This window comes from Petromyzon marinus, chromosome 3, assembly GCF_048934315.1.
Source record: "Petromyzon marinus isolate PM22_M1 ecotype Great Lakes invasive population chromosome 3, UKy_Petmar_22M1.pri1.0, whole genome shotgun sequence".
NCBI classification, from domain to species: Eukaryota; Metazoa; Chordata; class Hyperoartia; order Petromyzontiformes; family Petromyzontidae; genus Petromyzon; species Petromyzon marinus.
Genome location: NC_133669.1, coordinates 8,778,000 through 8,801,878, shown reverse-complemented (window position 1 = coordinate 8,801,878; position 23,879 = coordinate 8,778,000). Strand labels below are relative to the sequence as shown.

Genomic DNA, 23,879 nt, shown 5'->3' with positions numbered 1-23,879 from the left:
CACGTGACCATAGGTTCACAAAAAATACGTTGTCAAGACAACCAATACAATTGCATACGTTGGAATGTATTCATGAATTAACGCACATAACCGCTTGCACATAGTGACATCATTGATTGCTTGAGATAGCTGCCGCCTAGGCAATGATACAAATGTAATCTGCAAGACGCGCCTGGGATGTGAGACCCCAGGACCGCGCTGCCGAGGGTTGCCACCTCGAAGGTACAAAAAAAACCATCGGGATTTATCGTGGGAAGAATATTTCAGAGTACCGCAAGAGTGGAGAACTACATGTAAATGCATTGTCTTGAGTGGGGTATTGTTATGCAGCAGACAAACACTGGGACTCTAAATCTCCTGGAAAGAATTACAGATTTCCCAGAACAGCTGCCTCAAAAAGAATGATCCCGGAAAAGCCAGGACAGGTGGCAACTCTATTCACCACTCACCTGCCACTCACTTACATACTCACTCACCCACCACTCACCATTAACTCACCCCTTACCGGCCACTCACTCATATCATGATGCACATGATTCTAGAAATGCCGTAAGTGCGGTAAACTATAAAAGACTTGCCAAAACTCCGATTCAATAATGGGAGTTAAAACAATAATTCATAAAATTACGTAGGAATTTACAACATTGTTGTTGATAACATTGATTACAAATGCCAGAAAAATTATTATAACATAAATGTACTTGCTTCAGCCACGGCCCGGCTGAAGCGCACGGTTGCAATGATATCATGGTGGCCATGTTGCAAGGGTGGTGTCATGATGGCCATGTTGCATGTGGGTTGTCTTCTTGGCAGCTGATTGGCTGCTGCACTGATGACGCAATCCCCAGCAACTACTGACACTCCCACAGTGTTTTGATCTCACGACGACCGCCCGTATTTCCTTCGAAATCAGTTCCAAATTTCCTTCAGACATTACGGATCTTAATACAATTGCAGCTTGCCAAACTTGTGACAATTTTATGAGCATTTTCTGTACTCAGGCCCCGGGACAGGTGGCAGGCCAAGCATTGCGACTGCCCCCTCTGCAACTACCCCTAGGCTCCTTGGCTTGACTCCGCTGACGGTTTGTGCACAGGTTCAGACGGAAAATCTGGACTGGTGGACAGACTGGCGGACGGAGACGACGACGATTCGGACGCAGACGAGTCGGAGTTTGCCGACCGCCGGCACGACGCCGTGGGCATGGGTACATGAGCTGGTGCCACGCGGCGCTCACAGACAGCCAGCGACATAGCGGGCAGGGGGAACTGTTGCCCCCCCCCCCGCCCCCACAACTTTTCAACCCGGGTGGGGGAGAGGGGGGCATTATAATTTAGATCCCCTGACTAAAAACCTCTGTGGAACAGGAGTTTGAATACACCTTTTTTTGCAATTTCAAGTTTGCATTACACCTGTGTAGATTTCCACGGTTGCGTTGCACGGCCCTCTGATGCGTTTTCGGTTCATGACGCGCGTTGTTCGGTTCAATGTCTGACGTCTTTAGTAACTTGCCGGCAGCTCCTTCAGGATAGTACGGCCCGCGAACAAATACTTATCCATCACTGCCAGCATCTTAGCTGCTCTAATGGGATGCGAGAGGGGAGTATTTCCGATCTACTATGCTTCCAATTTTAATTAGCACGCTGGATTTGCTTTTCTCACTGCAAGAGATCTGTGTGAAGTGTGGCCAAAATAATGTTTTTGAAAGTTACCTTTGGTCCTCGGGATACTGCCATGGTGTAACGGCTAAACCCACCCAACTTGTAATCTAGAGGCCGTGGTTCATTCTCCTCGTGGCATTACAAACAACGGGCAAAGTTCTTAAATGATGCCGAACAACATGCAACCTGAAACACATCAGAGAGTTATGATTGCATGATTATGAACGTGTATTTGTTTACTGTTTATATAGTATGTATGTTGTGGTGGCCGTGTTGGTCAGAGGTCATTTTAATGGGCTGGCACCGTTGATATCCTCGATTTGAGTCTGGGTTTCAGAACTCAATGAACAAACCAAATTCTCAAGCGTAATGAATAGGTGGTCTCAGCCTAGTCTTGATAAAATGCAGCAGTGAGAATTTAAAAAAGAATTTGGTTGGCAACGAACTATCATGTGACTCATATCACTGTCACTGGCAGAGCGGGTGGGAGAGTGCTGCCCCCTGCTGTGTGGGTCAGAGGTCACTTGAAGGGATCTCGGAGGGAGCCCAGTGATATCCACTTCAATGGGTTGCACTGCTCTCCAAGTAATCCAAATGGACATAACGCCGCCAGTAGTGCAATTGGGATAAGATCTGTATCGAACATTGACATGTAATTGTTGCAGGCTTGTATATGTACGTAGTTGGTAATGTCCAATGACACTTGTCATCATCAATCGATGTTTATTAAGTTGGCCCTGGTGAAATGATGAAGCACTGGAGGTAAGTGCGTGTTTACACAAGCAGAATTGTCCTGTGATTTACTGTAAATCGGGTCCTCAAGTGTAGCAAGTCTATGGTCTCGACTCAGCCACCGACAACTGCGCAAAAACAATAATTGTGTTAAATTTGTCTATTCACATCATTCCAGCCGTGATGACTCAAAAACAATGAAGGTTGATTGTCACGTGATGACAACGTCTATGGCAGGCCATGTGGAAGAGTACACCAGCTAGTTAGGATGAGAATCAACGGAGCAGATCTCAACGGTTGTTCTGCGATCTCGTCTTACTTGACGGCATTGAAACGGACTTCAAAAGTAGTTCTTCCATGTCATCTTATCGAGGCTGCTGTTTAACAGCGTGTGATGTTACACTGCTTCATGCGAGAGTCCCAATTGTAACGGCAGAAATCCAAGAGCGCAATTGAATTAAAAACGGTAGAATATGGCAAAATAAAACTGTAGTCATGGCTCAAATTGCCACGGTGTGGAACTCTACCTCACCTCAGAACTATCCGCTCCCACCATCACTTGGTGTTGTGCCTCAGTGTTGAAGTGTATGGAAGTTGACCCCAGTGAGACAGACATCCGCACATATAGGATCTATGTGTCTCAAACATCGGATCTTAGGGGAAAAACATTTATCACACGGGTGGAGGACCTACGGCCCATGGGCCCATGACTTCATTTCATACGGCCCACAGCTAGATGAGGCCTACCACATTGAAACGGCCTGCAGGTGATTTTTACCCATCACTGTGCATGGTATCTTAGCCACACTAACCAGAGAAATATTTTTGACCTTGCAACAACACTCTGTTTCTAACTATCGCTTGCTCAGTCACGTCTATCACGAAAAGGCCTCTCGCACTTAATGTGTGGCCCACCACAAGTATTTGAAAATCTTATTCGGCCGTCAGTACGGAAAGGCTTCGTCACCACTGATTTTACCGGTAGACAGTCAATACTTGCTTGGCTGTAACACTTTTGGCTGAAACAATTACCACTCGTATGACTACAAAAGACAAAGATCCCCCGTATAGCCTTAACAGACTGTAGGGGCAAGTGCTGTTGGCGAGCAGCTATGAAGGCCGGAACGGTATATGAGGGGATGGGTGGCCAGCGCCACGCCCGACCGCCTTTGTCTCCCCAGTGACGATGTTTACATACCACGCCAGGTACTCATTTCAGGCTGAATCGACCTAGGGGAGGCCCAGGACCGGTTCAAATAATCGTCACTGGTGTTGGCCGTGAGCGGGAATCAAACCCGGGTCGCCAGGTTCATAGCGCAGCGCGCTAACCGCTACACCACCGCTCTCCTGTATGACTACAGGACACAGTAGCACCTACAGATTTCGCGCCTACACAAAGTGCGAGGTGTATGTTACGGTTTTGTCAGCTGACGTGATCTATTCATTCGCTTTTTCCCCCGTCAAAGACCTCAGTCACCTGCACGGCACTGGTGACGAGGACTCTGGACGAAACGGACTGGACGCTGACCCAAACGCCGCCTTGCCAAGAAATCGGCAGCCCGCCAAACAGCCCGTCGGTGTGTGCGCAAGTGTTCTGTAGGTAGCGTGCCAGGGGCACGGCGGGGTACTCTGAAGGCGCATTCTGGGTATTGTACGAACGTGTTGTGGGTGATATTCAAAAGCGGTGTAAGTATTGCACAAGTGCATTGTGGGTGTTGATCAGTTGCATTATGGGTGTTAGTCAATTGCACTGTGGGTGCTGTGCAAGTGCATGATGGGATAACCAACTTCGCCATATAAATACAAATTATATTGAGAATCCATATTCAACTGCCCAGTTATCCCATTAAAAAGATGTCAGGTGTGGTTAAATTAAATAAACGTATTATTCAATAGTTAAGTGTAAACACTGGAACTGCAGTATTCCTAAAAGATTGTTACTTGTACATTGTCCACTGAAGACTCATTTACACCACAGTCAGACAAACCGCCCATTGCAGTGTTAACTTACGGAAATGCCTTTAGAATATCTCAAACTCTTAAAGACTCAATGGTACCATTCAGGAAAATGGAACAAAGTTGGACACAATACGAACAAGGCAGTGCTAAGGGGGACAAAATCAGGATAGTTTCTACAATCGAATTACATTCTCCAACCACGACAGTTTGTGGCAATGTGGGGAGTGGTGAATCGTTCCTTGCTTGACGCCGAAGCCTAGCGCTAGGTTTTGTGTCCGGGGCTTCGTGTTGGATCAGGGTGAGGGCTGCACGCTGACACGTGTGTGTGCGTGCGTGCGTGTGTGTGTGCAGCGCGCAAGTCGCGGTTCGCAGACATCGACACATCGTTGAAGGAGCTCGAACCGAGCAACCGGAAACCTCGCGTCCAAGAGGAGGCGGGACCAGAGTACATCGTCGCCGGTGAGGGGGCACACCAACGCACGGAGGCAGGCAGACAGACGTGCAGACAGGCGAAGGAATGATCGGACAGAAGATAGATAGATAGATGGATGTATCGAATAGCAGACAGATAAGATTGACAAATGGATGGAAGGACGGGTGGATAGACAGATGAATGGAATGACAGACAAAAAATGATGAATGGATGGAGAGGTGGACTAACTGGCAAATGGATGCATGGACACTTGGACAGAGGAACGGGCGGAGAAAGACAAATTAATGGACGGATGAATAGACAGATGGAGCGATTAAATTAGCTAGATCGATTGTGGCATCCCAAAGCCATGTGAGATGGCGACGGCTCATCATGATTGCGGCGAGAAGCAAGATTTAACCCCCAACCTCGAACACTTTTGAGAGCCACCGGGAGGTGGATGCGGACGTGCAGTGGGAGGAAAGCCTTCATCCATCGGTGGATAAGTCGTGGCTGATGTAATTTACCAACGAAACGTCGTACTCAAACAGTTGTAAATGCTGTGGATTCACTCTTCAACACACCGGTGGGCTAAAGTAATTAACTATTTTGTCTTTTGTCAATGTGACACATTTTTTACTGTTTGGCCGTGTCGGGTGGTGGAGTTACGACACATTTATAAATAACGCGATCTAACCCAAAAACCTTTATTATGAATAATATTGGTCGCGAAAGCCTACGTGTTAAACTGGGTACGCAACATTCTCCTAGCTAGCGTGGAAGCGGTGGCGAGATGTTAACTACCTCGCCTGGTATACATGAGGTCGTGGGTTAAATCCCGACCCTGACGCATGCTGTATATTTGGAGTTTGCATGAACTCTGGGTCCTCCGGTTTTTCCCTCCAAATTTAGAAGCGTGTTTAACAGTATTTGGTTGCTGCAAATTTCCACGTGGTAAGCCACTTCGTTGGCCGGATCCCTTCTAAAAAATAACTATACAGCTCAGTGGCCCTTACCTGGTAAAATAATAGTTTATAGTTGATATACAGATTCTCTCGATCTCTCTCTAGTGGAAGCCCTTCTGCCAGCATCGCACGGGCGAGTTATTGCAGGGCTGCACCATTCACCTTTTTTTACCTTTTACCCCACCCGTGACCGCACCACCAGAGCCCCCGGTGATCGACGAGGATGCACGCGCCAAACTGGAGCGCGACCCTATCACGGTGCGCGCCGGCCAGACGGCGCTGGTCAGCGTGCCGTTCTCCTGCAAGGGCACGTCGTGCTCGGCCACGTGGACGCGGGACGACGGTGCCACGGAGGTGCGCGAGGACGAGCGCACGCACCTGGAGCGCTCGGACCGCGACGCCACCTTCACCCTGTCGCGGTGCAAGCGCGGCGACAGCGGCGACCTCAAGCTGCAGCTCAAGAGCCCCATGGGCACCGCCGAGATCAACATGCAACTGGAGGTCATCGGTAGGCGCCCCTCCCGTCGGTGCTTAGACCGAGCGAGTCGCGCGATGGTCATCGTCGTCATCGTCCGTGCTTAGCGGGACGTGGTCGAGAGGTAGCACGTTTCGCCGCTTGTTACCAAGGCTAGTGGTGGCATTCCCCCTGACTGCCCTGGTGAATACCGTACCGCAGGTGTACGAACCACGTATGCACGCCCGTCTCCTTCAGAGTGCCCATTAAAGATCCCGTGAGGGTTTTTTTTTTGTCAGGAGTGGGCTACGTGTGCGGGTGCGAATGTGGTATTGCGTCTACCTGTAAAATTACCATATTGGGAAAACGCAAAGCAATGTTACACCCCACCTTGCAGACGTCAAGCATGAATGGTGTGACCTGTAAACATTCCTAATACAGCGAAAGCTCCCGAAGCCGGATTCAAGGGAGCCCGAGTTTAGGGTAAGCCCGAAGGCTCCCCCAAATCAGTCTGGCTTTTGAGAGGTTTAGCTGTGCAGCAAACTCGTTCTATTCGCGGATCGTGTAATTGCGGTTTTGCGTATTTGTGACAAATTTATTCTCGTGTGATATTTGAAAGCCACAAGGAGGCACTTTTAAATCTTAGATCGAAAACTAATTCCTTTAGAACTGCTTGTGTTTAATTTTCGATGTAAAGCTTTCGTGACTGCAGGGATTCATCTTCTTGGTTCTTTCGGTGAAGCCACGTGGAAGGGAAACAATAAAGTGATAAATAATAGAACATAATAAAATAAAATTCTCACGTTCGTTTCGGCCACAACACAAGTAGCCGTCCTCAGGTGAAGAAACAGAACTGTCGGAAAGACAGCGCTGCCTCTATTATTTTATTATTTCCCTTCTACGTGACTGAGGACGGCTACTTGTGTTGTGGCCGAAACGTCGTGAGAATTTTATTTTGTTTTATTTTTATTATTTTATTATTTCCTTTCTACGTGACTTTACCGAAAGAACCAAGAAGATGAACTGCTTTTGTGTTTAATTTGTTGCCCTTCCCCCGTACTTCCCATTAGCACGGTTGGCTACATACGGTGTGAAAGAAGTTCAACACACATATACATTTGACATTTTCAGGGTTGTATTTTAAATATTCGCGGCCGCAGCACACTGCTACCGAACGAGAAGTGTTGAGACATGGGGAGCGGCGTGGATGGTGAGCTCGCAAAAGTTGCCCAAGCGACGCTCTCCCCTCACTCTGCCTTCGCCGCACTGTTTACAGCGCACGCGAGTGCTTTCCTTAACAATAAAAAACATTTTGGAATTTCATAAAATTCACGTATTTATTTATTCATGCATATTTGCACTTTTAAGCATGCTCATGTTCATCATTACTAAAGGTAAGTCAAATAATACAATGTATTTGTTCGTCAATATATGCGTACAGTTGATATGTTTCAATGAAAAAATATAAATATATACGTCCCCTCGCCCGATTTTCCACGTAAACTTTTCAGCGTCAACATCGGCGTATTTAATATTCGCGCGCCGTTCTCCAGGAATGCGCACCCCCCCCCCCCCGCGAATATTGAGGGTTTCTTGACAGCAACGACGGTAACAACGGTCGCACAATAAACGCACGCAAAAAAAACCGCTCGACCACCACCACCGCCGCTGCCACTTTTCCAGACAAGCCGTCACTGCCCGTGGGGCCCCTGGAGACGAGCGTGGCGGGCAAGCTGGTGACCATGACATGGCAGCCCCCGCTGGACGACGGAGGGCGTCCCGTGTCGCGCTACCTGGTGGAGCGGCGCCAGGCGGACAAGCGCTCGTGGGTGCCCGTGGGCGATGCGGCGGGCGACGCGGCCAGCTTCAAGACGGACAAGGTGGACGAGGGCAAGGCCTACCAGTTCCGCGTGCGCGCCGTCAACTCGGAGGGGGAGAGCGACGCGCTCGAGTCGGGCACCGTGACCATCGAGAAGCAAGCGAGTACGTGCGCGTGTGTGCGAGTGCGTGCGCGTGCGTGTGCGAGTGTGTGTGCGAGTGCGTGCGCGTGTGTGTGCGTGTGCGTGCGTGTGTGCGCGAGTACGTGCGAGTACGTTCGAGTACGTGCGTGTGCGTGCGCTTGTGTGCGAGTACGTGCGGAAGTGTCGGGGAGCGGTAGCGCAGCGGTTGGATCGCTGCGCTGTGAACCCACAGACCCGATTTCAATTCCCGCTCGCGGCCCACCAACACTAGCGACGATTGTCTGAATTGGTTCTGGGCCTCCCTGAGGTCGACTCAACCTCAAATCAGCACCTGGCGCGGTGTATAAACATCGCCACTGGGGAGACAAATGCGGCCGGGCGCGGTGCTGGCCACCCACTCCTTGTGTGCCGTTCCGGCCTTGATAGGTGCTCGCTAACAGAACTTGCTCCAAATGTATTTTTTGGGCTATAAGGAGGATCTTTGTGTTTGTCTTGGTGTGTGTTACGAGTGGCACAACTACAGGAATAGATACAACCATTATTGGTCATTTCAATCGGTTCACCAATGACACCCGGATTTATTTAATGATTTCCTGCCAACGATCCCTCAACACTTCACGTGCGTCAAAGTGCACCTAGCCTGGCACAAGCGCTGTGCTGACGTCACTCTCATTTAGTGGCAATGCACCACCTCTGCTCCCTACTATTCCAACATGCACATCAGTACACACACACTCGCAATGCATTTATACAAACCAAATATGAATAATAGTAAAAATAGTAGGACTAAAAGTGATCATAATCTAAATAAAAATATAGAAATACTCATAGAACAGAACACACTGATTTTAAATTAATATTTGATTTATACTTTAATTTTTTTATATTTTTACACGTGTATGCATCGCAACACTATGGCACAGAAAATCCCCATGTAGCCTTTTACAGACTCTTTGAGAAAATACTGTAAGCAAGCAGATTCTGGTGCAGTGAATTAAAAGCGTTTATAAAACCTCACTGCAAAACAAACGTCACGAGAGCGAACAGGTTCGAGCGCAGTAAATTAAAAGTGCGGGTTAAAAATATCGCAGTGGCAGACGTGTGCCATCGCAGTGAATTAAAATGCAGATGTAACAAGGCAGCCGGAGCGGGATAGCTCAAATTACGTTTCTCCCGTTAGTGTTCGGATTTTTAGATGCGTTGCTTCAGTGTGGCCGATCCGGTCTAATAAAATTTGTTTTTAAACCCAAGAACACAGGGACACATTTTAAAGATATTCCCCGCAACTTACTCAAAGCTCTACTGGTAACGTTGGCAAAACTGTAGCAATAATTACTAACGTAACAAATATATAAAATTACATATATATAGAACACAAACAATAATAGTGACAGCTAAATAGTTTCCACAGTAATAAATAATCTGAATAAAAATATAATAGAATAAAATGTAGGATAAAAACAATACGCACATAAACAACAATAACTGAAACAGCAGCAGCAATAATTGTTTTAACTATGTGGGAGGAAATCTAAGGTAGAACCTCTCTTAACGTCGGTCATTGGTTCCACGAAACCGATCGTTAAGTGATTTGGTCGTTAAAAGAGACGTTCCAATGCACCAACGCTCATGAATGGACGTCGCTGATTGGCTGAGGCCTGGACAGACTCCTTTGGAGCTCGCCGATTGGCCGAAAATTTTTGTCGGTCTCGCGCGAGTCGTAATCCCGTCGTTAAACAGGGGAATGGTCGGTAAGCGAACACATTGGGCTCTATGGAGGCCTGTCCTTTAGCGATTAGTCGTTAACAGGGGTGGTCATTCAGAGGGGTTCTACTGGACAAGGCAGTCATATACTTTGTTGTGCTGCTCCACATAGAAGGGCACAGCGCACGATCCCTGCGTGATCCACTCACACCCTGTGCGAGTGCGCACCACCGCGCTTCCAGTCTGTGTGTTGATAAAGCGGTGGCTGGGGCCACCTTGCTGGAGCGCAAGTGACGCTGCGCTACGAACCCGGCGACCCGAGTTCGATTCCCGCTCGCGGCCAACGCCAGTGAGGATTATCTGAATTGATCCTGGGCCTCATCCCCTAGGTCGACTCAGCCTCACATGAGTACATTGTGCGGTGTGTAAACATGGCCACTGGGGCGGGCGTGGTGCTGGCCACCCGCCCCCATCGTGTGGCATGTCGGCCTTCAGCTCTTGCCCCAACAGTCCTTTGTGTTTTGTGTGAGTGGTGCCTGTCTGATAAAAGATGCCACAGCGTCAATTGATTTCCTCCGAGGTCAGGATGTGAATTTGGAAAGGGCTGCCCCGCCCCTAGCCCCGCCCGGCAAAGAATTGACCGGCGAAACTGCGGAAAACACGGGAATCTTCCCACTCCAAGCATTGCCCATTTGGTTGCGTAAATATCCCAAACCCGCCCCTTTCACCTATCAAACATTTTTTGGTGCAGGGTTGGGGAAAGGTCGAATCTCGACAATATATGCATTGGGTGATGACATTCAGCAAAAAAAAAATACTTAAAATTGTGCAATCTATCCGATATGGGCGGACGGGGGGGGGTTACAGGCGATCACAAGCGCTTGGATGACAGGCATTCACCACCATGCCCAGCATAATGACGATGGCTGAGGATGGCGATTACGATAACGACGACGATGATGATGGCATTTGCACCTACAGCCCCTCCGAGCGCACCGGGCTCCCCGCGCGCCACCAACGTCACCAAGAACACGGTGTCGCTCATGTGGACGGAGCCCAAGAACACGGGCGGAGCGCCCGTGGCCAGCTACGTGCTGGAGAAGCGGAATCGCGGCACCGTCGCCTGGAGCTACGCCTCCACCTCGGCCATCTACGGTGCGAGCGTCGCGCCGCTCCCGCAGGCGGTGACTTCACCGGATTTAAGTGTGTGTGTGTGGAGGAAGAGGCTGGCACCTGATGGGAGGAAATTACTTTTCACAATGGAAGAGGTCATACTCGCCGCAGCGGCTTTTGGGTAACCATCAAACAAAGGCGGTCGCTGCATCGCGCGCTTTCAGATGCGTTTCCGCGGCCGTCTGGAACGCTCTTCCACCTGATATTAGGAAGCCACCAGGAGCTATGCACTTCTAAATCTAGATTGAAAACGAAATTGTTTAAACTGATTTTTGTATTTAGTTTGTTTTCCTTCCCCCGCACCTCCAATTAGCACAGTTGGCTACGTACGTTGCGAAAGAAGTTCCACGTACATACATACATGGGAAAAAAGCCAGAAACTAATAGCTATCCAAGGATATTATTAATTTACTTTGGGAGTAAAAGTACCGAGTAATGGAGGAATCCATGGTGTGGTAGAAGAACTCGGTTCGTTCAGGAGAAACTCATTGTAGAAGACAATCTGGTGACTCCCCTTGCCCGTGTCTCTGATCGTAGCCCACTTGCCTGTGTCTCTGTCCATGCAGACACCCAGCACACGGTGAAGGGCCTCGACGAGGGCACGTGGTACGAGTTCCGCGTAACGGCCGTCAACAGCGCCGGGCGCAGTGAGCCCAGCGCCGTCTCGCAGCCGGCGCTTCCCAAGGAGCCACTGAGTACGTGCACCCACGCGTGCATCTTTGTCTACGAGTGTCTTCATGGGTCCGTGTGTATCTTGTGTGGAGCGGTGGCGTAGCGGTTAGCGCGCTGCGCTACGAACCTGGCGACCCGAGTTCAATTCCAGCTCATGGCCACCAACACCAGTGACGATTATCTGAACCGGTCCTAGGCCTCCCCCTAGGTTGACTCAGCCTCACTTGAGTATTTGGTGCTATGTGTACAAAAAAAAACATTGCCATTAGGGAGACAAATGCGACCGGGCGTAGTGTTGGCCACCCACCCCCTCGTGTGCCGTGCCGGCCTTCATAGGTGCTCCCTAACAGCACTTGCCCCAACAGTCTGTTACAGGCTATACGGGGGATCTGTGTCTTTGTGTCTGTGTGTATCTCTGTGTATGCAGCGGTTAGGGCATTGCTCTACAAATCCAGTGAAACGGTTTGATACCAGTGACGATTATTTGAACCAGTCCTGGGGCTTCCCTTAGGTAGATCCTGGGCCTCCTCTAGGTCGACTCAGCCTCAAATGAGTACCCGCTGCGATGTGTAAACATCGCCACTGGTGTCGGCCACCTAACCCATCATGTGCTGTGCTCGCTCATAGCACTTGTCTCCTAATGTCTATTAAGGCTATACGGGGGACCTTTGTCTCTATGTACATGTCTGTGCGTTGTTTCTGTATGCATGCGTGTGTATGTGTTTCTATATACATATGTGTGTGTACATGCATGTACAGGTTACGTTAATGTTTGTATGTGAACTATTTTTCCACTGAGCTATATAGTTCGTTTTAGGAAGCGACCTGGCCACAAATGATAGCTCAAAGAAGTGGTTTATTGTGTGGACATTTATAGCAGCCAAATTCTCTAAACGAGTGTGCCTAAATGTTGAGGGACATACCGGCGCACCTCGAGAAAAATCTACACGACCACGGTGAGAACATGCAAGCTCCAAAAGTGTCAGGGTCAGGATCGAACCCACGAACTTCTTGTATGTCAGGCAAGGTAGTTAACATCTCGCCACCGTGGCGATTTGCGTCTGCGTGCACGTGACGCACACTTTAAACGGGCGAGTGTGACAGCCGCTCTGAAGGGTCACGCCGAGACCCGAGCAGGGGCAGGCGAAGAAGTTTCACGATGCAGGGCAATGCCCTCGGAACCAGCGCAAGCGGCGTTGCAACTGCACTCACTCCGCCGCCGCGCTCCCCCCGCCAGAGTGCCCGGGCTCCGTGCACGGCCTCGCCGTCTCCAAGCTAGCGGCGCAGGGCTTCACGCTCAGCTGGAAGCCGCCGGTGGACGGCGGCGACCCCGAGGGCTACATCGTGGAGACGTGCCCCGAGGGCAGCAGCGAGTGGACGCGCGCCAACAAGGCGCTCGCCACCCAGCCCTCGTACACGGTGGGCGGGATCCACGACCGGCGCATGTACTTCGTGCGCGTCACCGCCGTCAACGAAACGGGCCTGGGCAAGCCCACGCAGCTCGACACGTGCGTGAGCGCCGCCCCGCCCTCAGGTGAGACGATCGCTCACCCACCCTGACCCCACCCTGACCCCACGCTGACCCCACCCTGACCCCACGCTGACCCCACCCTGACCCCTCCCCATAGCTCCCCCCACCCCCCTGCCCACCTACCACCCGATGGTGTCGTTATCGGCATTGTCCTTCCTTATTCTTTGGGTCTTTCGGTAAAGTCACGTAGATGGGTTCAAAGCAAATAACAAAAAATTACGACGTTTCGATCACAACCCAAGCGATCGTCATCAGGATGCATCTATGCATCTATGCCTCCTGTGATGACGATCGCTTGTGTTGTGATCGAAATGTTGTAGTTTTTTGTTATTTTTATTATTTTCTTTGAACCTATCTACGTGACTTTACTGAAAGACCCAAAGAATATGAATTCCTGCAGTCACAAAAGGGGCCGTCCATAAATGACGTCACGCACCTGGGGGGGGGGGTTGTCAGACATTCGAGGGGGGGGGGTTGAGAAATGTGACGTCACATCAAAATGCGCAACTTTAAATAAATATAGAATTGTTATAACAACACTCCTACAACATCAGAGTGCAGTGCCACATTAAATACGCACTGCAATGACAATAGTTTAAAGCGATTTGAAGCATGTTTTATTTTCTAAATGGAAATATGGTTTTTGGGGGGGGGCAGAGCTTTGTGACGTCATATTTGAGGAGGGGTCTGACTTTTTGTGACGCCGTGTGACGAGGAGGGGGGGGTCAAAAATCGTCCAAAATCGCGTGACGTCATTTATGGACGGCCCCAAAACTTTAAGTCAAGATTTATTGTCCTTCCTTGTAAGCGCGAACGCGCACGTGGGCACGACGCGCTTACGACCGTGCAGTGACGGAGCGGTGGCTGGGCCCACCCTGCTCGAGTGCAAGAGCGAACCTGATTCCCCCTCGCGGCCAATGCCGGTGACAATTATCCGAACAGGTCCTGGGCCTCCCTTAGGTCGACTCGGCCTCAATTGAGTACCTGGCGCGGTGTATAAACATCGCGACTGTGGAGACAAAGACGGTCGGGCGAGGCGCTGGCCACCCACCCCCTCGTGTACCTTGCCGGCCTTCATAGGTGCTCGCTAATGGCGCTTGCCCCAACAGTCTGTCATCTTTGTCTCTTTGTGCGTGTGTGCACGTGCAGTCCGTCCTTCCTTCAAGCTTGACAGCTCTACCAGCAGCTACATGAGGGTGAAGGCGGGCAACACGGTGCGACTGAAGGTCCTCTTCACGGTGAGTGGCGGCGGCGGCGGCGGTGTCCGCGGTCGGTGAAGCCCGCGTTCCCTTCGCCTGCGTGGGAACCGCGGTTCGACCGGGAAAGCGGCAAGGGAGCAGAGTGGTGCACGCGCGTGGGTTCTGCATTGCTCTCCGACAGCACGCGTTCGCCCTCGGGAGTTGTGTGATTGGCGACGAGAACGTCACCTTCCGAGCCGCACGGCGAGATGACGCCAAACGGCTCGTGAGCGGGTGGCATGAGGGACCAGGGTCTAAGGCGGTGATGATGGTGGCTGCATAGTAAGGTTAAGAGCAGGGAAATAGCTATGAAGGAGCTGTAGCCGATGGGACAGGACGCTAAGTTGAATGTACTAATGACACGGGGTTTCAATCCCTGCCTCAGATGGTCAAATTTACAATGATCCACATTAATCACGTCTATATAACGCCACCACGGATCTATTTAAGACAGCAGAAACTTGATTTACGACGCATCTTCCGACACGACTCCAAAACTCATTTCAACAGACTCGGTCTCCTTTCCGATGTGACTCGACGTGGAGCTTTTGTCATTCTCAAGTGTTTTTGTGGATTCTTTTTTAGTTTACCTATGAAATAAACCCTTTGTTAAATATGGCCGATAAAAGGGAAACAAAAACATCGCCAAGTGATGTTTCTACTGTTTAAGAAACGCTGGGACCGCCTGAAACTTTCTTTAATACACCCTCCCCCCCCTCCCCTCGGCTAGTGTCTTGCACTGACCCCATAACGTCAACTGTGCTAACTAGTTCAACACGTAGGCTTTCGCGACCAATATTATTATCATTCATAATAAAGGTTTTTAGGTCACATCGCATAAGTATAAATGTGTCGAAACCCTCCACCACCCGACAGAGACAATTAGTAAGGGATTTGTCACGTAAACAAAATGCCAAATAGTTACCACGTCAGCCCACCGGTGTGTGCTAACTAACGCACACACACACGTGTGCATTTGTACACGTGTGTGTGTGTGTGCTAACTAACACACACACACACGTGTGCATTTGTACACGTGTGTGTGTGTGTGTGCTAACTAACACACACACACACACGTGTGCATTTGTACACGTGTGTGTGTGTGTGCTAACTAACACACACACACACACGTGTGCATTTGTACACGCGCGTGCCGCTCGCAGGGCTCTCCGGCACCCGAGGCCGACTGGCTGAAGGAAGGCGTACGCCTGTCAACACGCGTCGCCATCACCAGCACGTCGGGCTCGTCGCAGATGCTCATCCCGTGCGCGGCCCTCAAAGATTCCGGACACTACACGCTGGTGATCAGCAACGAGGCCGGGTCCGAGACCCACAGCATCTTCATGAAGGTCATTGGTACGTGGAGGAATGCGCGCGAAATGCGCGCACGCGCATGCACACACGCACATAGGTGCGAGTAGCACCTATGAAGGCCGGAACAGCACACAAGGGGGTGAGTGGCCAGCACCAAGCCTGGCCGCCTTTGTCTCCCCAGTGGCGATGTTTACACACCGCACCAGGTACTCATTTGAGGCTGAGTCCACCTAGGGGAGGCCCATAACCGGTTCAGATAATGGTCACTGGTGTTGACCGTCAGCAGGATTTGAACTCGGGTCGCCGGGTTCGTAGCACAGCGCGCTAACCGACAAAGACAAAGATCCCCTGTGTAGCCTTAACAGACTGTCGGAGTAAGTGTTGATAGCGAGCACCTATGAAGGCCGGTGCTAAGCAACACACAAACGCACACACACATGCACACACACACGTGCACACACATGCACGTGGGTACATGGGCACGCACATGCAGCCATTACCATCGTCACCATTCTCGCCATCGTCATAGTCATTGCATACAGTTTTTTAAGGGAATCTCATTGTCGTCATCATAAAAAGCTTGTTATTCTCATGATAGAAATGTTGTTGTCGTTATTATAAAAACAATAACGATGATGATGATGAAAATTATGACACCCTCAACACAAAAATTCCAATGCTGATGATGACATTGATGCTAACTGTGCTACGAATAACCAGACATGTAACGAATCAATTAACAACTTTTTTTGCTCAAGATAGATCAGCGTCGAGGGTTTTTCTGGGTGAATCTTTAGACGCCTACGGAAGAAAAAAAAATCTGACAAAACCGAGTACCTCCACTCCCCGTGCCCCGTGTGCGCTCTCGTGCGTCCGCCCGCCGTAGACGTGCCGTCATCGCCAGGCCACGTGTCACTGGTGGAAAAGGTGCCGGGCACGGTGACCGTGTGCTGGAGTGCGTCTCGGGACGAGGTCACCGACGACGAGCTCACGTACACGGTGCTGCGGCGCGAGGTCAACAACAAGGTGACCGCGCGCCGCTCGGGGGCCTGGCTCTCGTAGGGGTGGGCGGTCGGTTGCAACTGGTGTGCGACGGTTTTTTGAGCCCCGATAGAATGCTGACCCCTTGGCAGGGCCACCCAGCGGGGTCAAAGGAGGACCCCCACCACGGGTCCGTCTTTGACTGTTGTCGCGAATGAACAAGGGGTCCGTCCCATGTGGCAACCTGCCTAGGAGCGGTCCAGTCCCGGGACTTCCAGGAACATATGGGGGCAAACTTGCCCGTGGGTCAGAATCCATTTGGCAGCCAGTGTCGTCGTGTACCGCCCCCCCCCCCCCCCCCGGTGCTGTGCCGTCACCTTGTCAGGTTTGGACAGAGATCGGAGACCACATCAACAACAACAGCTTCACGGTGACGGACTCGGTGACGGGGCAGCCGTACATGTTTCGCGTGGTGGCAGTGAACAGCGTGGGGAGGAGCTATCCCTCGGAGAGCAAGGAGCCTTGGAGCCTGATGCGCCGCCGTGGTGCGTGTCCCTCGTGTGTGTTCCGTGTGTATGTGTCGCGAAAGTCTGTCCAATGTGTGTTTTCTATGTGTGTGTGTGTGTCCCGTTTGTGTTTTCCGTGTGTATGTGTCGCGAAAGTCTGTAACAATGTGTGTGTGCTCCATGTGTGTGTGTCACGCAAGTCTGTCCAATGTGTGTGTTCTATGTGTGTGTGTGTCCCTCGTGTGTGCTCCGTGTGTGTGTGTGTGTGTCGCGCAAGTCTGTCCAATGTGTGTGTGCTCCGTGTACGTGTGTCGTGCAAGTCTGTCCAATCTGCGTGTCTCGTGTGTGTGTGTTATATTTGTGTCCCATGTATGTGTGTGTGCCCCGTGTTTATGTCTCTTACGTTTGTCCCATGTGTGCGTCCCATGTCTGCTCTCATATCTAACCCCTAACACAGTGGTTCTGAACCTTTTTGCTATGGCAGCACCACTGGTCTCCTCCCCAGTTGACTAAAAACACTACACACAGAGATCACACGTCCGCGACTAGTCAACACGGAGTTTTAATCAGGCATTTGTTTTGTAGTGTGCACTCGTGTGTGTTTTGTCGCCACACCATGTCGCGTGCAACGCCGCTGCCCTGACCCCCGACCTCACCCCCCCCCCCCCGCTGCCGCCCGCTCACGCCCACGCAGAGCCCGTGGGCCTCGTGATGCCGCGCTACAGGGGTTGGAACGAAGCGAGCGCCCCGGCGTTCCTCGTGCCGCTTCGCTCTCACGTGGTGACCCGCGGCACCGAGTGCCGCATGAGCTGCGCGGTGCGCGGCTGCCCGCGGCCCATCGTCACGTGGTTCAAGGGTGGCCAGAGCCTGTGGGGCAGTCAGCGCGCGTGCCCCACGGAGACGGTGGGCGTGTGCTCGCTGCTGCTGCCGGTAGTGGACTTCGAGGACGCGGGCATGTACACGGTGCACGCGCAGAATCCGCACGGCAAGACCGAGTGCTCGGCCTCGCTCGACGTCAAGGGTGCGTACACACGAGCGCGTGCGTGCGTGCGTGCGCTGAGCGACGGACGTGTAACGGACGGCCAGCGAGTCCGTTTAGAATATGTGACGACCGGACAGGAAAGTCAGTTTTTAATACATAATGAGCGCGCGCACACGGGGGAGTCTCTGAAAAGAAAAAATAAACTTTCGGGAATAAAAAAGAACTGAGGCAGAAACTCAAGAAATTGAGAGATGGAAATCCAAGAAACTGAGAGAGAATCCCAAGAAAATGAGGCAGAAATAATTTAACCACGCAGGCAAGGGAGAGTCTACTCATGAAAAAATAGGTTGGGTTGTTAAAATAGTTTGTGCAGCAGCAAAAGGGCTAATGTACACAACTTAGTGAACACCCCCATATAAAATTAATAACCTAGGATAGTTAGACTTCACTTTTTTCCTATTTATATATGCATATTGAACTTCTTTTGCACCGTATGTAGCCAACCGTTCTAATCGAAGGTGCGGTGAATGAAGACAAAAATTTGTGGAACTGACCCTTACATAAGACCTCAACCATCGGCAGCTGCCGATTCACCGCAATCGATAGGACTGAGTGAATTATTGTATACAACAGGTAAACAACAACAAACAAACAACATGAGAATCCATTGCACGGCCGCGAGACACTCAAAATTGTGAAATAGCTTGAGTTTCACGGGTAACCCTTGAGACTTGATGTGTATGCTGAATATAAATAATTAAGGGGACACGAACAGACGGGGGCTACAAAAACCTCACAGTGTGCACAAAAACACCGGCTGTCCTTGCCATATTGGGGAAAAAATGCTTTTAAACGTTGTTAAAGAACCACCGATCAAAGGTCTCTTCATTACTTCGAGTCAATAACCATCTAACAAAAATAATCTTAAGGGAAATGTTATTTTGTTGTTAAAGTTTTATAAATTACCTGTTTAACTCTGTCCGTATGTATGTATATCTGTGTGTGCAGATTGCAGCGTGGATTGATAGGTGGAAAACTTATTGAGTTCAGGTTTGATCGAAAGTCACGTAAAAACTAAACTAGAAACCACATGTATGTAACCAGGTAATGCCCACTGAGCTATCTATATCTTTTTCAGAAGCGACCTGCCCACAAATTATAGCTCAACGAAGTGGCTGATCATGTGGAAATTTATTGCAGCCAAATACTCTAAATGCATGTTTCAAAAAGATTGGAGGGAAAAGCAGGAAGGACCCAGAGAAAAATCCACGAGAACACGTGGAGAACACGCAAACTCCAAATATACAGCAGGCGTCAGGTTTGGGATCAAACCCATGACCTCCTGTATACCAGGCGAGGTAGTTAACATCTCACCACCAAAGTGGCCCACCTGTTTATGCTTCTAACAACACACACTTAAACTGATTCCCATTAACGTGATTGAAAATGTAGTTCAGCGTTTGGTTGATATTTTTAAGAAATGCACTTATTTTACCTTGTGTTTTGTCAAATATGTAATTGTTTTGCCTGAGAGATATTTTTAGAGCCATTGGTTTTAAAATGATTCTAGAATGTGGCATTAAGGATGAGCTTGCAGATGTGCAGAAGCCCTTCACCCAAGTGAATATCTCTAAGGAATGGAAAAATTAATTGAGGAAAAATCTCTTCAGGAGCCATACACGCATTGTGCATGTAGTTTTCTTCTTTTTTTGTTCAAGCAACGAAACATGGCAATGTCGCTAACAAGCTGATGATACTCCGCAAGTTCCCTCGTACGGTTTGCAAACATATTACCGGGGACTTTACCAGTTGTTCATGAGGAGTTGGTAAAATCCTTAATTTTATGTTCGGTTACTGTTTGTGGGATTCATTCAAATACCATAAAATTGCGACAACAGCGTAAGTTTTTTGCGGTTGCACTGTAAAGCCAGTCGGTATGTTTTCGGTTTGTGTACACGTGTTATTCAGCATGATGTCCGACGTTTCGTTCCGTGCACTGGAAGTTCCAGAAGAAGAAGGCATCTCCCAGCACGCGGAGGGAAACGTCGGACATTGTGCCGAACAACCCAAAAACACGACGCAGAGCTATGTACACAATTGTTGTTGAATCTGACTCGAAACGATGCATCGGCTCGTTTATTTAAAGTGATTCTTACGCTTGTGATGCATGCATTGAATTGTGCACGTGAGGATCGATGATTTTCAGATTTTTGCAAATTGTATCGCTCATTCGGCATTTCGACTTTTCGAGCAAGCAAAACGGTATCGACGAGAGAGAACAGATGAAAACGCAAACGGGACGGTCATAACAACGAAACAGAACCGATTACCGACTCAAACCTTCACGATGATTGAATCTCTGGCGGTGTAAATCGTTACATGCCTACTGCTCAGCCAGCCCCTCGGTAACGATGATCTTAACAATGCAAACGTTCTATTATGATGTGCACTGACGCTGTCCGGCGAACAGGACTACTGTGATTCCTCCCTGAAATGAAACAATACAATTGACAATATTACTTGGATTTCCATATCATGAAAATGCAACCGCATTTCACGATAATTCAGCTCGCTGGCACGCAGCCTCTTTTCCCGGGTCTGTGTTTTACCAGCTCCGTTTGTTTAAACAAGAGAACCTTTGAAGGTTTTGACTCCTCTCTGGTTTAAACGTCTTGTCACATTTTTATTTTAGTCATTTGCCGAAGTAGGGAGGAAAAAAAACGTTACTTCTTTCGTGAATTGTATTGCTTTCTCTGGGGCCTTAACAGCGCCGGTGGCAATCACCAAACTCCGTCCGACCTGGAGACGTCTTCATTGAAATATTTCTCCGTCATTTATCCGCACAGAAAAAAAACGCATAAAGGAGAACTGATTTGCTTTCTCCTCTAAAACGTACTACTTTGCAACTCAGTGATGCGCACAGTGTATGTATTATATTGGTCGATTGGAAAGTGTTCGGGCCGTGCTTGCTAATGTATGGCCAGTTTTGTTTACATGCTGCAGAAGGTAAACGATTTATTGGTTAATGTGTTATTGTAATTAAAAAGTGTTACGCGCAGCACAGGAGTTTGTTTTATATAGTGCTGAAAGATATAGGGTAGTGAAGCAGATGTACTATATATACATGGTATGTTTATGGAAGGGTTTGTGGTAGGTGGAATATGGATTTTGTCAAAGCGGAGACCTTAAATTGTTATAAAATAGTAGGAATGCAATTAGAGTGATTCAGAGAGGAATGAAAAAAAACCATCGTTGATAGAATGGTTACTTAGTAAAGTTGACATGTCTTTTCTGTTCAAACTAGCCATGAGGTGGTTGGTGTTCTTCGTTGGTGGCCCCTGATCCAGTGGTGGAAATTCCACCTTTCTATGGCTGGGCGAGCCTGACCAGAGGATAACCACCGTTTACCATCTACCATCCACAGTGGTATTCATTTTATTGACCTTGAAGGTATGATGAGCCAAAATAACTCCCAATCAGACCGGGATTTGGACTCGCATACTATAAATTGTAAACCTGGTGAATGGCCAACGTGGTGAAATACGGTCAAACGACCCATGTGACTGACACGGCATGGGGAGGCCTTCGATCAGCAGTGGATTTGACGAAGAGCTGAAAAGGGATTCTGTAGTGCTGTGTTGATATAACCTTGAGGGCGGATTGCAGCAATTATGGTAGTGTGGTGTTTGCATCTTGGTAATGGTCAATGGATGACGACTATGAATGCAGGTGTTCAAATGTGTTTTTACGTTTGGATTTTTGTGATTACACTTACAGTATATGCTTTGGCTGTCAAGCCATGTTTTCCTTCTTGCGAATAAATGAATATGTGTGGTGTAACCCTTTCCGCTTTCATCGCCTTGTGTTTGTGCATTATCCCTGTCAACACACATCAAGGTTAACATTCCACATATCCTCATATCTCATCTACCTTTGTTTCAACTTTCATTTATCTTCGTCCTGCTCGCTAAAACTCAAATTTTTTCGAAACTATAAATTACCTTTGATCTATTTGAAGGAGAATTCACACTCCAACCAAAAATGTATATGACAGAATTTCGTATATCAGTCTAGATCAGACATGGGCAAAGTACGAACCCCCGGCCGTATATGGCCCGTTGGGCTTTTTAGTCCGGCGCGGCGAACTTGTCCAAATATCATTATTAAATTAAAATTTCCCCTTCTCCTGTAATGCTCCCATTTCCCCATTAGATGGCGCACTTTGACCGGGAGTTACGACATGTTTTTATATTGTTCATGTTCGTGCAATTTGTTAAATTGCCTTGCAAATAAATGCTTTGCTACATGTTAAAGGCCAAATCCTTTCATGTAATGATTTTTACATGTCATTTATATTTGTTCACACAAACACTCCATCCATCTGTTCCTGGCCCGGCCCCTCGGGGAAATTTTAGAACCCATTGTGGCCCACGAGTCAAAAAAATTGCCCACCCCTGGTCTAGATCTAAGACTAAAACAATGTCGGGCGGTGGTGGCAACACATGTGGCCTGTAATCCAGCACGTGTGGACGCAGGGGTTGGTGGATCACGCAAATGTTGGAAAACTCCCTGTTACCATACACTAGCTCGCCTAGATTAAAGCGTGGCTGTGCTGGATATATGAGAATGTAATTGTTATTATAATAGGCAATTTTATCGTCTTAAGCCCATTGGCTGTGCCATAAGAAGCCGTGCCATTAATTAAAATTGTAGGTACTGTCATAGAATTTTGAGATTATTGCCAATTAAACTTACAGCAACTATGTATTGTCACTTTATTTGTTCACTTTTTCCTGGAATTGCCCCTACCCATGTGGGTTCCCACATTCTGGTCCTCTTGCTCCACTCATTCGTGTCCTGGGCCATCATCTTCCACTTCCATTCCATCGTCCCTCACTTCCCGGTTCACCACGTGACACCGCGACATGTCTTCGCCTGCATCTTGGTCTCTTCCTCTGTGCTTCCACGTTCATCACATTTATCCGTTGTGGTTTTCCTTCGGGGACATGCTCTGAGTCAACTTTCTTTCAGCTTGACTGGGATGGGCAGGGCTTAATGTCAGCCGGGCCAGTGACCCGTAAAAATTTTACGCAACCGGCACAACATTTACAGTCCACCTCTTGCTATAACTACTTCTAGTGGCGTGCCTATTCTATACTCTTTGGTTCTTTCGGTAAAGTCACGTACGTTATAGCAAGAGGTGGACTGTAAATGTTGTGCCGGTTGCGTAAAATTTACCTACGTGACTTTACCGAAAGAACCAAAGTGTATGGATTCCTGCAGTCACGAAAGCTTCAAATCAAGATTGTGCCTATTCTAGTTTACCAGCGACCCTAAATGGGTCGCACTCTTGGCTTCTTCTTTGTCTCTTCATTTTTTACCCTGTATTCCTTTCCCCCTAATCCACCCAAAATTAATTGACTAAACCCCACCAAGTATCCACAACCCATGTGGACACTTGGGTAACAGATTGCCACCTAATAACCTACAGGGTGGCACGGTGCAATTGGCAATCCACGTAAACGTTTGCACTCAACACATACACCAGCTGCAACCTGTCTGGCGTTGGGAAAATAATATTACCAAGATTGGCAAAAACATTGCAACATCTAAGGACAAAGCCTCGTGATCTAT

The 23,879-nt window shown here is 48.9% G+C and overlaps 1 protein-coding gene across 2 annotated transcripts in view; it reads left to right on the top strand.

Moving 5' to 3' along the window:
• The window catches only part of LOC116958314 (immunoglobulin-like and fibronectin type III domain-containing protein 1), a 70,382-nt gene extending 48,292 nt beyond the window's left edge, over positions 1-22,090 (top strand). For both annotated transcript variants that reach the window (XM_076073686.1, XM_032980913.2), the window contains exons 19-32: positions 1,097-1,207; positions 3,860-3,970; positions 4,704-4,811; positions 5,932-6,237; positions 7,867-8,166; positions 10,830-11,003; positions 11,588-11,716; positions 12,931-13,227; positions 14,374-14,462; positions 15,626-15,818; positions 16,663-16,802; positions 17,143-17,302; positions 17,958-18,284; positions 19,254-22,090. In XM_076073686.1, coding sequence (XP_075929801.1) covers positions 1,097-1,207; positions 3,860-3,970; positions 4,704-4,811; positions 5,932-6,237; positions 7,867-8,166; positions 10,830-11,003; positions 11,588-11,716; positions 12,931-13,227; positions 14,374-14,462; positions 15,626-15,818; positions 16,663-16,802; positions 17,143-17,302; positions 17,958-18,284; positions 19,254-19,270 — 2,462 coding nt within the window. In that variant the 3' untranslated portion in view covers positions 19,271-22,090. The remainder of the gene's footprint in view (positions 1-1,096; positions 1,208-3,859; positions 3,971-4,703; positions 4,812-5,931; positions 6,238-7,866; positions 8,167-10,829; positions 11,004-11,587; positions 11,717-12,930; positions 13,228-14,373; positions 14,463-15,625; positions 15,819-16,662; positions 16,803-17,142; positions 17,303-17,957; positions 18,285-19,253) is intronic.
• The last annotated feature ends 1,789 nt before the right edge of the window (positions 22,091-23,879 follow it).